Source organism: Nerophis lumbriciformis, linkage group LG17 (genome assembly GCF_033978685.3).
Source record: "Nerophis lumbriciformis linkage group LG17, RoL_Nlum_v2.1, whole genome shotgun sequence".
NCBI classification, from domain to species: Eukaryota; Metazoa; Chordata; class Actinopteri; order Syngnathiformes; family Syngnathidae; genus Nerophis; species Nerophis lumbriciformis.
The window spans coordinates 24,545,056-24,560,785 of record NC_084564.2 but is presented as its reverse complement, the minus strand read 5'-3'; the positions used below and the strand labels follow the sequence as shown (position 1 = coordinate 24,560,785).

Genomic DNA, 15,730 nt, shown 5'->3' with positions numbered 1-15,730 from the left:
ATGGACTGATACAAAGTGGAAAAGTGTTCTGTGGTCTGACGAATCCACATTTAAAATTGTTTTTGGAAACTGAGGACGTTGTGTCCTCCGGACCAAAGAGGAAAAGAACCATCCGGATTGTTATAGGCGCCAAGATGAAAAGCCAGCATCTGTGATGGTATGAGGGTGTATTAGTGCCCAAGACATGGGTAACTTACACATCTGTGAAGGCGCCTTTAATGCTGAAAGGTACATACAGGTTTTGGAGCAACATATGTTGCCATCCAAGCAACGTTACCATGGACACCCCTGCTTATTTCAGCAAGACAATGCCAAGCCATGTGTTACATCAACGTGGCTTCATAGTAAAAGAGAGCGGGTACTAGACTGGCCTGCCTGTAGTCCAGACCTGTCTCCCATTGAAAATGTGTGGCGCATTATGAAGCCTAAAATACCACAACGGAGACCCCCGGACTGTTGAACAACTTAAGCTTCACATCAAGCAAGAATGGGAAAGAATTCCACCTGAGAAGCTTAAAAAAGTGTCTCCTCAGTTCCCAAACGTTTACTGAGTGTTGTTAAAAGGAAAGGCCATGTAACACAGTGGTGAACATGCCCTTTCCCAACTACTTTGGCACGTGTTGCAGCCATGAAATTCTAAGTTAATTATTATTTGCAAAAAAAAATAAAAAGTTTATGAGTTTGAACATCAAATATCTTGTCTTTGTAGTGCATTCAATTGAATATGGGTTGAAAAGGATTTGCAAATCATTGTATTCCGTTTATATTTACATCTAACACAATTTCCCAACTCATATGGAAACAGGGTTTGTATAACTCCACCCATTTATTTACATTCAGGGGCGCTAGCTTGATGTTAGCGGTTAACTATTGCGTTCTCTTACAGTTTGGAGTGAAGCATGTTTAGCTATTCCTCGTCCAGCAGAGATGATGCATGTAAGAAACGTAGTTTATTTGTCACAATTGTGATGAGGATTAGTGATTAAAACACGGTGGACGAACGTTAACTGCTGGCTGGCTATGTTTTAAGGCATCGTTTGACGAGCAGGACTTTAGTGTTCATAGCTTCATCTTTATCGTTAGTTTTCACGCCAAAATATCTCCATTCTCCTTCTTCTTTCTCCACCATGTTTCTGCTTGTAAGTAATATGTGCGTATGTTGACATGCGTCTTGGCTCATATTACCAGCAATGTCACCACAGCGCGCCAGCATGGCATGAAGAAAACAATATCTGTTTGGCACCCATGCCTTAGAGCGTGGTGGGAGATTGTAACTGAGTGCGCAGCCCCAAACGTCTCTCCTCATTGAGCAAAATTGAAATCTGTCTCTGCATGATTCCGTGCTTCTTGTCTGTTTAATAGATGTCATCAGTGTTTCAACCTGACACTTTAAACTTTTGTTTAAGTAAAAGATGAAACACCAAGTAACATGACTGTTATTCAGCCTGACATTATCTTCATGACACATGGGAATCACAACTGAAATCCTGTCCTATAAATGTATATGGTCCCACGTGGGACTAATAAAAGTGGATCTTATCTAATGGCCACTTTGTGCTCTTTCCTTATTCCCCATTAGTGTTCAGGGAGCCATATACAGTCCGTGTGGCTGACCAGCGCTCCATGCGGGGTAATGTCGCTGTCTTCAAGTGCCTCATCCCCTCTGCTGTCCAGGAGTACGTCAGCGTGGTGTCCTGGGAGAAAGACACCGTGTCCATTGTCCCAGGTAAGGAGCTGACATGTTTACTGTTAATGTCAGTTGAGATCGCCATGCGAGTCTGCGTGTGTATGCTTGGAGTCAAAAACCATTCAGAAGCGGAGGAGGTGGTGTATCAGCAAATTTACAAATGGGATTTTACATCAAACCCTGTCATCGAAATGGGGTGTTCGCACTCCGTGGTTTGCTGTAATGAATTTATCCCGTGTGACCGGCCTATCCTGTGTTGTCAGCGCAGGAAGATGGGGAGGGGTTAAAAAAATAACCCACTTTGTCAAAAAGAAAATGAAATGGCCTTTGCCTGCCACATTGCTGGCTCCCCACTCGCTAACGGACGCCGCTTGTTGTTAATAGCCGTGTTCTGGAGATAAATCAGGATTTTGATGTGTCCTGTGTGTGAGAGAGAGAGGACATAGAAAGTATATGTGTGTGTGGGCATGAAGGAGAATCTAATTTGATGAGTGATGGATCTTTTTAGCTACTCATCGCACTCAACCACAAAGAGAGGAGACTAGAGACGGGCATTTGGACTACATTTTCTTGATCGATTACCATATTAACCTGAATATAAGACTGCTTTTTCCCGCTAGAAAAACATGCCATTTTACGTATGTCAGTGGTGGGCCGTGCGTTTCCCACCTAGGCCTTTAGTGATGTCCGACTTCCAATATTACCTCTCAAAATACCATAATTTATGTCACCACATGACCATTGCTGGAGAAATACTATACAGGAACACATTTACGCCCTACTGGGCATTGAATTTAATTTATAATTTATAATTAATAATTTATTTAAAGCGGACCCTGACTTAAACAAGTTGAAAAACTTTTTCGGGTGTTACCATTTAGTGGTCAATTGTACAGAACATGTACTGTACTGTGCAATCTACTAATAAAATGTTCAATCAATCAATCAATCAATCAATCACATCAACAGTGTACAAAACGGGTTATTTTCTGGCACATTTAAAACAATTAAAACATATCTTATGTGGTACTGTCAAAATTAAAATTGCAAAAACATATTAAAAGTGAAAAAATAAAATATTTGAACATGACGCCGTATAAGCCAGTGGTACCCCTTGTCGTTTGCTTAATCGAGTGGCAATGGCGAGCATTTCATCGCCAGAACAGCTGAGCTAGCTTCCGGGGTTGGCCGACATCGTCTCATAAGATGTGGTTTCTCTTTAATTATCCTTCTTGAAAATGGTCTTGCAAATATATATCTGCCAGCTAATCAACGTTTTGTTCTCCTTCTCTGCTACCCCGGTATGACTACTGCTTCCAGGAATATCTCTTAAGCAACTAAAACAATAATGTATATTAAATAATAATACATTAAAATAAAACAAATTAAGGCAAATTGAGCCACAATAACTTAACAGCACCATAGGCTCAGTAGGCATTCATTGATTGATTGATTGAAACTTGTATTAGTAGATTGCACAGTACAGTACATATTCCGTACAACTGACCACTAAATGATAACACCCCAATAAGTTTTTCAACGTTAATCGATTCATGGTAAACACACTATGCACTTCTGATTGGTGTATCTATGCATGCATGTGTGTGTAGCCAAAATATCTACTAACGTTACTTACCGCGATGTGCTTCCTCAAATTTGACAATGAGTTCATGTAAGCCAGGGGTGCCCACACTTTTTCAGCAGGCAAGCTACTTTTTAAATGACCAAGTCGCAAGGTGATCTACCTCATATATACATATACATATACATACACACACATATCATATATATATGTATATATATATATATATATACATATATATATATATATATATATATATATATATATATATATATATATATATACAGTATATAATTTATATTTATTTATTTTGTCGTTTTTGTTCACATGTTAAAGGTGTTTTAATGAATATACATGCATGTTTAACATATAGATTCCTTTCTTTCATGAAGACAAGAATATAAGTTGGTGTATTACCTGATTCTGATGACTTGCATTGATTGGAATCAGACAGTAGTGATGATAACGTCCACGATTTCAAATGGAGGAGAAAAAAAGTTCCTCCTTTCTGTCTAACACCACATGAAAGTGGTTGGTTTTTGGCATCTTATTTGTCCAGCTTCCATATTCGTTTTTATACACTTTACAAGAAATACATTGGTGGCAAACTCCGTAGCTTGCTAGCTTGTTTGCGCTGGCTTTCGGAGACTCTTATTTTGTTGGCGCGATGGAGCGGCACTTTTATTGTGAAGACAGGAACTGTGCGGTCAGTCTTTAGGCTTTTGACGGGAAATAAAAAAGTGTATTTTTTCCTTCACACTTTTGATTGATTGATTGATTGAGACTTTTATTAGTAGATTGCACAGTACAGTACATATTCCGAACAATTAACCACTAAATGGTAACACCCCAATAAGTTTTTCAACTTGTTTAAGTCGGGGTCCACATGTGACGGTCATGTGACCGCCTGGCTCTGTTTGATTGGTGAAACGGAGTCCAACGTCACCAGTGACTGCATCTGATTGGTGAAACGCAGGCATGCGTAGATCCTACTTTGAAGGTCTGTCTGACAAACCAAAACAAACAAAGCGTGCATTAACAGATCGATAAAAATCAGTAGCGAGTAGCGAGCTGAATGTAGATAAATGGAGCGGAGTAAAAGTAGCGTTTCTTCTCTATAAATATACTCAAGTAAAAGTAAAAGTATGTTGCATTAAAACTATTCTTAGAAGTACAATTTATCCCAAAAGTTACTCAAGTAGATGTAACGGAGTAAATGTAGCGCGTTACTACCCACCTCTGGTGCCCGTTCACTTACAGTGCACTACATTGTTGATTCTGAAGGCCCTGGGCAGTTTTCGTACAGCATGGCAACATAAGCTAGCTGAATTCTGATTGGATACAAACTAAAACTAAAAACAAAAGCACTGGAAGGAGCATAGTATGACATGAAGAGAATAAGAATACTTTTAGATATTTAGGGAAAGTAAATACAAAAATAATTGTATCTTTAATTATGATCATGATTTCTGGTTATGTTAGGCCAGCAGAGAAGGCCTTGCTGGCCCTGACAGCCCACCACTGGTCAAAGTCCAGAATACAAGAGATCTAGTAGATCAGTGGCCCGCAACCATGTTGATTTATTTTTTATTAAATCAACATAAAAAAAACACAAGATACACTTACAATTAGTGCACCAACCCAAAAAACCTCCCTCCCCCATGTACACTCATTCACACAAAAGGGTTGTTTCTTTCTGTTATTAATATTCTGGTTCCTACATTATATATCAATATAGATCAATACAGTCTGCAGGGATACAGTCTGTAAGCACACATGATTGTATTTTTTTATGACAAAAAAAATATATAAAAAAATAAAAGGAAAGCTTTTGCTTCTTCCTGCTCTTTTTCGAACACACACGTGTTGTTTCCATTTCATTTTCTTTTAATATTACTATTGGTTTTTGCAGAAGAAGATATTGAATTGGAGATGTTTTTTTTAATTTATTGTGTAGACTGGTTTGTTGTGCTCAAAATACATTTGTGAACTGAATATGATATAACTTGGGTTGTCAAAAACCTTGAGTTAATTCCTGTGAGTAATCACAAAAAATGTCATTAATCATGTACTGTATATACACCTGATTGTGACTCTGTCTGCCTTGATTGTGGCGGTCCGCTCCCTGTATGATCAGTGTCAGAGCTTGGTCCGCATTGTAGGTACGTCAGACCCGTTTTACTTTGAGCTCCTCTCGAATGACAAAGCTTCTCACCCCGATGGAGGAAGCTCATTTTGGCCCCTTGTACCCGTGATCTTGAACTGTCAGTCATTACCCAAAGCTCATGATAGGGACGTAGAACGACCGGTAAATTGAGAGCTTTGCCTTCCGGCTCAGCTCCTTTTTCATTGCATCACTGCAGACGCTCCACCGATTCCTCTGTCAATCTCACGATCCACTCTTCCCTTACTCGTGTACAATACCTCCGGCAGGGCTGCCTCTTGTCACCGATTCTGTGTACAACTTTTATGGACGTGATTTCTAGCTAGGCGCAGTCAGGGCATTGAGAGGATCCGGTTTGGTGGCTGCAGTATTAGGTCTCTGCTGTTTGCGGAAAATGTGGACCTGTTGACTTCATCTGGCCAGGATCTTCAGCTCTCACTGGATCAGCAACCAGGATGTAAATCAGCACTTCCAAGTCCGAGTCCCGGAAAAGGTGGAGTGCCATCTCCGGGTTGGGGACAAGATCCTGCCTCAGGTGGAGGAGTTTAAGTACTTCGGGGTATTGTACACGAGTAAGGAAAGAGTGAATCGTGAGATTGACAGGCGGACCATTGGGGCGTCTGCAGTGATGCAATAAAAAAGGAGCTGAGCCGGAAGGCAAAGCTCTCAATTTACCGGTCGTTCTACATCCCTATTCTCACATATGGTCATGAGCTTTGGGTAATGACCAAAAGGACAAGATCACGGGTACAAGCGGCCAAAATTAGTTTCCTCCGTCGGGCTCTCCTTTAGAGATGGGGTGAGAAGCTCTGTCATTCGAGAGGAGCTCAAAGTAAAGCCGCTGTTCCTCCACATCGAGAGTTAGATGAGGTGGTTCGGGCATCTGGTCAGAATTCCCCCGGACGCCTCCCTGGGTAGGTGTTTAGGGCGCATCCGACCGCTAGGAGGCCTCTGGAACAACCAGAACTATGTCTCTAAGTTGGCGTGGGAACACTGGCCTAGAGGAGTTGTTCCATTGGGGGAGTCTGCATTGATGTATCCTTTAGTGCAGGTGTGCCCAGACTTTTTGCCTTACATGGACTGTGGGCCAAACACAACAGTTTTTAGCATACAGGAGAACCATGAGTGGGGAGTTCAGCCCCATACCGCCATATACTGTATATTGTACTGCACTTAATTTGAAATGAATGCAACTAATCAGCCTTGCACACTTGCCATCAAAGTTTGCGTGAGCTTGATAGACTTTGGTGCCATTGTGTATTACAATTGAAAAGGTTCACTTTTGGCAGGCCAAACGGGCTAAAAATTATGCACCTTAGCAACCGAATCAACAGCCCCTCTCTTGGTTGCAGCCGTGTAGTGCACTTCATTTTGCGTCAGGTGCACTTCCCTTGAATATGCGTCAATCAATTGTTTGTGCATGTGTGTGTGTGCGTGTTTGTGTACATAGAGCACAGTTATCATTTGCTCCATGAAGCAATGGCAAATTGTTGGGTGTCAGATGGGGCTGTTTAGGTCAGATGATATGCTGCACTCTCTCTGTCCTTTATCTGCATCCCTGATACCGAGTATCCTTTTCATCTTTCAATAGTGTGTGTGTGTCTGTTTGGATGGTGTTGGTCCTGTCTTTCATTCCAAGTACTCATTGATCCAGCACAGCTGTTGTGTGTGTGCGTGTGTGGCCTGAGGGGGGTTTCCAGTGTGGATCGATAAAGCTTGCTGTTGGATTCTCCTCTCTCTTGTCACGGATATCTCAGTGTTAGAGTGGTGAGACCGGGCCAGTCTGTTTGACTTATTGTGTGTGTGTCGTAGCCGCTGTATTGAGGCTATGTGTGGTAAGGGCTCAGAGGGATTGTGTTATTGATCCGCTGTTGGACATATTCACTGAAACATTAACATACGAACAAGCAAGAGCAAGCACACACACACACATCACACACTCGCATGCTCACTGGCATGCACACACACGCGCACAACTAGGCAGATTAGGGTAAGTGTCCCTAAGCGTTCTCATAAAAACATCTGTACTGTGATTTGCATTTAACAATAATGAATTACAGTGGAATAGTAATGTCATAAAACAATATGATGTGCTATATGGATCTCTAACAACCACTGAGTTAACAATTAGTACGGACAAAAGTAATACGACTAGTCAGGGGGGAAAACAATTGCCTAGCCATAGTTGAAATATTTTTTAACCCCTACTGCGTTACTAGCTCTGCATTTTTTAACGGCAAATTGGAGGTGCTTTTATTAAACTTAAAACTTTGACCCCATTCGTCGGATTGACTAGAAATCTGTCACACGGCTCAACTTTAAGGTATTAAGCCGAATCACCACGACATTGCAACTTCAGGGGACTGACAAGCACGTGTGCGCCAAATGTGAGCATAATTGGTTCAAAAACATAAACGCCAAACATCTTTGCAGGGCTCCGGGTGGGATTTAGCTACGAATTGGGCAGAGAAACTGGGTGTCAAGGCCCTCAACTGTTGTTGAAAGACAAATGTTCCGACATTGGCAGTTATTTGATTGTGTAATCACCGTAAAGTCACAGGGCAGAAACAAATACAGCATGTGTAAACAAGCTATTAAAATGTCAGATTTCGATGATATGTCTCTTTTAACGGGGACCTGTGATGGATTGAACACATTCCCTTGTGGTTTATATGTATTAGATATGCTTTATTGTCAATTTTGCTCCACAGTCATTTTTATAACCCGTTTTTTGAGTTTGTCTGCAAGATGTTCGATTGTGGAGGCATTCCCTTATTGCAAATGCAACCGCACGCTTCTCTCTCCGAAAGTATCAGAATTTATCTTTTAAAAATCTACACTGTTAAAATCAATATCTTGAAGTCGTCACCATTATTTTTTTCACTGTCGAAAATAAACTTCCTAAACATTATATAGATTCACCCGGTCACAACATTAGGTAGACCTGCACACTCTCTGAGCCATACAGAGAGTGCATGAAAACTAGAGATGTCCGTTAATATCGGCCTGTCGATATTATCGGCCAATAAATGCGTTAAAATGTAATATCGGAAATTATCGGTATCGTTTTTTTTATTATCGGTATCGTTTTTTTTGTTTTTTGTTTTTAAAAAAAAAAAAATCAACATAAAAAACACAAGATACACTTACAATTTGTGCACCAACCCAAAAAACCTCCCTTCCTCATTCACACTCATTCACACAAAAGGGTTGTTTCTTTCTGTTATTAATATTCTGGTTCCTACATTATATATCAATATATATCAATACAGTCTGCAAGGGATACAGTCCGTAAGCACACATGATTGTGCGTGCTTGTGGTCCACTAATAGTACTAACCTTTAACAGTTAATTTTACTAATATTCATTAATTACTAGTTTCTATGTAACTGTTTTTATATTGTTTTACTTTCCTTTTTATTCAAGAAAATGTTTTTAATTTATTTATCTTATTTTATAAAAAAATTTAAAAAGTACCTTATCTTCACCATACCTGGTTGTCCAAATTAGGCATAATAATGTGTTAATTCCACGACTGCATATATCGGTTGGTATCGGTTGATATCGGTATCGGTAATTAAAGAGTTGGACAATATCGGAATACCGGATATCGGCAAAAAGCCATTATCGGACATCCCTAATGAAAACAGATTGTCAGGTTTAAACATCGATGACATCTATTAAAACAGACAAGAAGCAAGGTAATAAACAGAGACACAATTCAATTTGGCTCAATTTGAGGAGAGATGCCTGGACACTGTACAAGTCTCAACACGCTCTGGCGAAAGATTGTACGCCACTTCTTTTTATTTGGACTTTCCCTGTTTATATAGCAACAGATGTTTCTAAAGGAATGGGGATATGTAAACAGCCATTGTTTTCGATCACATTAACACAAAATAAAAAGATGCCTCGGGCTTGGACTAGTCCTGGATCGAGCTTGGGCAGGTCTTGGATCACAATAGATAACCCCTCCCGTCTCCTCCCATTGTACACAGCGGAATTTTCCAAGCCTTTGGCTTGGTGCAACAAAGACAGCTTTCGTCTGTTCACTGGGAACTCAGCGAACGGAAAGTTTTTTGATAATTTACATACAATTTTTCTGACACAGATGTTTGTAACAGCATTTCTGTCACTGGTGTTATTATGCGCATGCCAATATTAGGTGAAAATAATACTTTATCATACCTTTGTATGTGTTTTCTTATGGAGCTCCTCCCCCTCTAGCTGAGAGCTTGTCTTAATGTCTAAATAAGGGTTTCTGCCTTGCGCTTACATCACAACGTATTATATAACATAACAGAGGCATTAAAAACTGTGTGCAAGCTCACGGAAAAATGCATGAAACGTATGATTTGACGCTTTGGCATGTTTAACACGAGTATCTAACATTGTAACAACATTGATAGGTCAGAAAATACAAAATTCATCATAGGTCATGTCTATGGATGTTCTCATTCATCCAGATAATTTTATTCCCAGGGCATTCAATTTATCGCAACTGGACTGTTCAGTTTGCTTTAAGCCTGGTATATACTCTTGCGTCACGTAACTTGCCCATACGCGCGTGTATCTGACTTATTTGGACTTTTTTGCTGTTTTCCTTTGTCTAGTGTTTTACTTCTTGTCTTGCACTCCTATTTTGGTGTTGATTGTCATGTCATGTACGGATGTACTTTGTGGACGCCGTCTGCTGCTCCACACGCTGTAAGTCTTTGCTGTCGTCCAGCGTTCTGTTTTTGTTTACTCTGCAGCCAGTTCAGTTTTAGTTTCGTTCTGCATCGCCTTCCCTAAGCTTTAATGCCTTTTCTTAGCGGCACTCGCCTTTTGTTTATTTTTGGTTTAAGCATTAGATACCTTTTTACCTGCACACTGCCTCCCGCTGTCGTCTGCATATTGTGATCACAACAAACCATGTTCTCGACACCTACTGATATGGAAGAGTATTACACGGTTACTCTGTCGCGCTCTAGACAGCACAGACACATTATTTTTATTTACCACATTATTCGCGGGTTATAATTACTGGTTTGCAAAAAATATTTTTAACCCAAATAGGTGAAATGACATCATCTCCCACGGCACACCAGACTGTATCTCACGGTACACTAGTGTGCCGCGGCACAGTGGTTGAAAAACACTGATATATACAGTATTTATAATTTTTTTCAGTTAATGTGGAGTTTGATTGCACAAAATCTTTAAAATTGCCACAAATGTGCCAGCACTGAGACAGACTGGGGTGAAAGCCATGTTTACTCCCGTAAACACTGCAGTGTGTGCGACGTCATGTCTGCATGCGGGTCAGATTGCATTCACATTAAAAATCAAATTTTTATTTGTAATGTGAACAGCCACTAAAAGATCCAAATTGGACATCCGACCCTGCCGTGTGAACGTAGGTTTGGTTTGGTCAGATCTCGCCAAGATCAGACAAACTGTAACAATTCAGTTGTGATCAAGTGAATGCCCTGACATCATATATGCCTCTGCCCATGCAAAGTGTTAAGAGCCTCTATCTTTGTCCCCTTGTACTAGATGATGGCCTGTATCAGCGCTTTTTTTGAACCTATGCTTCCCTATCGTATCGTCACATGCTGTAACTAATCCATTTATCCGTCATGGACAGCTTTCAGCTTTTCAATCAGACTCAAGATGCTCCACTGGTTCGCCCGTCCATAAACGGTGGTGGGGGGCAGTGCACGCCAATAGGTGCGGACTTGACAGGACGACAAGCAATGCACAAACGGCCCTGTTGGTCAATAAAGCTGACTTTGAATGAGCTTTGATGAAGAGGCAGGCGGTTGTTTGCTGACAGCTGCCCTCGTTGCGAGACGACCCCGCCTGGGTGTCATGTCACTATTTGTCAGCCAAATCTGTTGGGGAGTTCACGGAGAAGTGTGTGTGTGAGAGAGAGTGTGTGTGGGGGGTCGGGGTCGGAGGTTGGGGGGCTGACAGACAGATAGATGGCTGGGCTATGCTTTTGAGCACTTGCTGTTAATCACTTTTTCTCACCACTTCTCAAATTGGTGGTGTTCTGGTTAGAAAATTGTCTTTTGTGTGCTCATCAGCTGGGGAGTGTCAAAGGATGTGCCTGAAGGAACTTTGCATGTGTTTGTGCATGCCACTTTTGTAATTAGTAACCAGCCCCTCCTTCAACTTTAAAAGAGTGTGAGTTTCATCTGGTCACCATGGTAACGGGTGAAAACCGGCAGGCAGAATGAGGAAGGTGTGAGGATGCATCGCTGCCTGATTTATATTGGTGCGTCACCACAGCACGCATGCACAAACAAAAGCAGACTGCAATTAGAAGCATATTTGTACAAACTTTCATTTACTAGTTGGATACTACTCTATGCAGCATTATATATTCAATTCTGCATCAATGCAAATGAACAGGATGCTTCGACTGCATGGGTTTTTGCTTATCGCTACGCAGTTAATGCAAGAAACCAAAATAAACTCGCGCCCGGGAATCATTTTGGTGATTTAACCCCCAATTTCAACCCTTAATGCTGAGTGCCAAGCAGGGAGGTAATGGGTCCCATTTTTATAGTCTTGGGTATGACTCGGCCGGGGTTTGAACTCACGACCTACCGATCTCCGGTTGGACACTCTAACCAGATTGTTGTAGCCTAAAATGTCTGTATTTGCAGCAGCCGTTTCAGAAAGTTGCGACAAAGTTGTGATGTTTTTTTTTTTGTTTGTTTTTTCCAATAACATTTAATCAATTAAACAACAAGATTAAATGTATTTCAACAAAAACTGAAAAAAACAAATACATTGTATTGATGTTTTAATCATTTTATACCATACAGACTTAAAAGTAGACACTCGATTGCAATAAAAGCACATACTCAGAGTTAATTTACAAAGTACTGTACTGTTTTAATTAATTAAAACTAATAATTGAGTTGAGTTGAGTTAAGTTTGAGTTTATTTCGAACATGCAAGCATACAACATGATACATCACAATCTCCAGTTTCTCTTTTCAACATGTTCGAAAAGGAGTAGGAAGATTTATTATTTATTTATCATTTATTTAAGAAGCAGAGCTTATTTAATCCTACCCCTTTTCTTTTACATAACAGTTGCTAAAACTTTTGTTCACTTCCTGTTCTCAATTTATTCACAATATACTCCATAAGTAATCACAATAAAAATAAGTAAATAAATAATAATTGGTGAAGTAAGTTACATTTCATATGATGAGATAAGTACGATTATTTTGAGAGTGAAAGAATGAAAGAATGGATGAATTAAATAAATTCAGAATGTTCATCATGATTCTTCTTCTTTGTACTTTGTAAACACTTTAAGTTTGAAGAGTTTCTTGAATAATAGTAATCATTACTTTTTTTTTTTTTTCCAATGATTGTCACACACACACTAGGTGTGGCGAAATTATTCTCTGCATTTGACCTAGGTGTGGCGAAATTATTCTCTGCATTTAACATTTTATTAGTGAATAGAGAAGGTTAACACATTGTCATGCAGAAATATGAATACCATTAACTTGTACAACATGTAATGTACAGAATATCAGAAGCATTTATTTGAAGTTAAAGTACCAATGATAGTCACACACACACGAGGTGTGGTGAAATTACTCTCTGCATTTGGCCCATCACCCTTGATCACCCCCTGGGAGGTGAGGGGAGCAGTGAGCAGCAGCGGTGGCTGCGCCCGGGAATCATTTTTGGTGATTTAACCTCCAATTCTAACCCTTGATGCTGAGTGCCAAGCAGGGAGGTAATGGGTCCCATTTTTATAGTCTTTGGTATGACTCGGCCGGGGTTTGAACTCACAACCTACCGATCTCAGTTAGGATTAGAGTTGCAAAGGGGTGGAAAGTTTCCAGTAAATTTACCACGGGAAGTTAAGCTCGGAATGTTTGGAAATTTTTACCATTTTTTGATTATTCAAAGTTGGACACCGTCCATGGGAATTAATGGGAATATATGGGGAATTACAATATTGATATATTATTGGGCACTTGTCTATATGCTGCTGCATCTTTGTGGCATTTTCGACGTAGCTCTTTGCACAGTATTTGCAAATGTACACAGCCTTTGCGCCTACATTGGTTGGATATATCTCAGATGGTGTATATGGCATTATTCTGTTTGTATTTAGTTATTCTTGTAAAACACTAATGCAATCCCACACACAGATATAAATAGTCAGCTAAACAATTGGAGTAGTCTTTAAAAATATTTTACTGATGGACAAATGAATAGAAATAGGCTAGATCAGGGGTGCTCATTCAGTCGATCACCAGCCAGCCATTAAAAAAATAGTCCTAAAAATGAGCGATCATAATTCTTCACTATGACGTCACTTTCGTCACTTGATTGACATTCACGACACCCGAGGGTCTTCTGAGATGACGCTGGCTGCTGCCAGCTCATTAAAATTACCGATTGGAAGGCGAGATACACTTTATTTCAACAGACTCTGGCGCCGTACCTGTCGTCAAAACTCCAAAGACCGACTGCACAGTTGCACAGTTGCGCTAACAAAATAAGAGTCTCAAAAAGCTGGCGTGCACAAGCTAGCAAGCTACGGAGTTTGCCGACAATGTATTTCTTGTAAAGTGTATACAAAGGAGTACGGAAGCCGGACAAATAAGATGCCAAAAACCAACCACTTTCATGTGGTATTGGACAGAAAGGAGGACTTTTTTTCTCCTCCATTCGAAAATGCGGACGTTATCATCACTACTGTCTGATTCCAATCAATGCAAGTCATCAGAATCAGGTAATACACCAACTTATATTCTTGTCTTCATGAAAGAAAGGAATCTATATGTGTTAAACATGCTTGTATTATCTTTAACACCTTTAACTTGTTAACAATATTAACTATATGTGTTAAACATGCTTGTATTATCTTTAAACACCTTTAACTTGTTAACAATATTAACTATATGTGTTAAACATGCTTGTATTATCTTTAAACACCTTTAACTAGTTAACAATATTAACTATATGTATTAAACATACTTGTATTATCATTAAACACCTTTAATTTATTAACAATATTAACTATATGTGTTAAACATGCTTGCATTATCATTAAACACCTTTAACTTGTTAACAAAAACATGTATTTCATAAATAAGTAAATATAAATTATATATATGAATGAGGTAGATCCCCACGACTTGATCAATTGAAAAGTAGCTCGCCTGCAGAAAAAGTGTGAGCACCCCTGGGCTAGATGAATAAATGAAACTATAACCTACATTCCTGTATGACAACAGAATGGCTCGCAGAACAGAAGGCAGAGGAAACTACACGTTTTGATTTAGTATTTGCTAGTTGAACTTTACAGATCACAAAAAAGGTAAATTAGGATCACTAACGTTGTTAAGCATAAATGAATGGGATTTAACATAGAGAAAATTATCATCACGGCTAACGGAGAAATATTTTCGGTTCATTATGAGACTGTGGTGGTACATAAACCTAGCTAGCTAGAGATATTGGCCCCAAAATCATTTAATAAGTACAGGAACAGCTAGCTAGCTTGAGTGGAAGTCTGCTGGAGTAGTCTTCAGTCATACAGTAACAAGCAATTACACCTCTATTAAACTTACATACCATAGATCAAATATATTTACCCCAGTAATATCATCAAAACTTACCTGACTGGATGAAGTCCTTGGGCTCAAATACTAGTGTGGCCTCAATAGCCCTGCTGTAGTGTGTAGCATGCTGGAAATGATCTGTGCATGGGATGGAAGAATGTACTGCACATGTGATGGAGGAATGCACAGTCCAGGGTTGAAATTCAACTGAATTTGCATTAAATCTGGTTGTTTTAGCTAATAATGCATTGCATTCAATGTTTATTCCCATTAATTTCCCGTTATTTCCCGTGAATTCCCATGGAAAGTTTCAAACTTTGAATATTCCCGGAATTTTGCAACCCTAGTTACGATTATAGAGAGAAAGACCACCAAAGGCGTCCTTATTGTCCGTTGTCTGCTCTGTCGTCCACGAGTTGCAGCGATCTCTGTGTAAGTTTTACACGTATTGTTTTTCCTTCTGAAATGTTCTTTTATGCTCCAACACGTTTACCCTTCCCTGCATGTCAAGAACATTTTAACTGTTTTTTTTTTTGTTGGGAAATAAGAGTCAATTAGCAATTATCATCACACTGCAACATCTCTGACATGTAAATACAGCATCCTTGCTAGGTCAGAATCTATTTTTAATTGCCGGACCCTGGATACATAGAGGTTAAATACCCTCCAGGGTGTACCCCGCCTACCGCCCGAATGCAGCTGAG

General features: G+C 39.8%; 1 protein-coding gene across 2 annotated transcripts in view; it reads left to right on the top strand.

Annotated features, from left to right (window-relative positions):
- dscaml1 (Down syndrome cell adhesion molecule like 1) overlaps nt 1-15,730 on the top strand; it is a 314,329-nt gene that overhangs the window by 52,146 nt on the left and 246,453 nt on the right. For both annotated transcript variants that reach the window (XM_072915009.1, XM_061972936.2), the window contains exon 3: nt 1,580-1,726. In XM_072915009.1, coding sequence (XP_072771110.1) covers nt 1,580-1,726 — 147 coding nt within the window. The remainder of the gene's footprint in view (nt 1-1,579; nt 1,727-15,730) is intronic.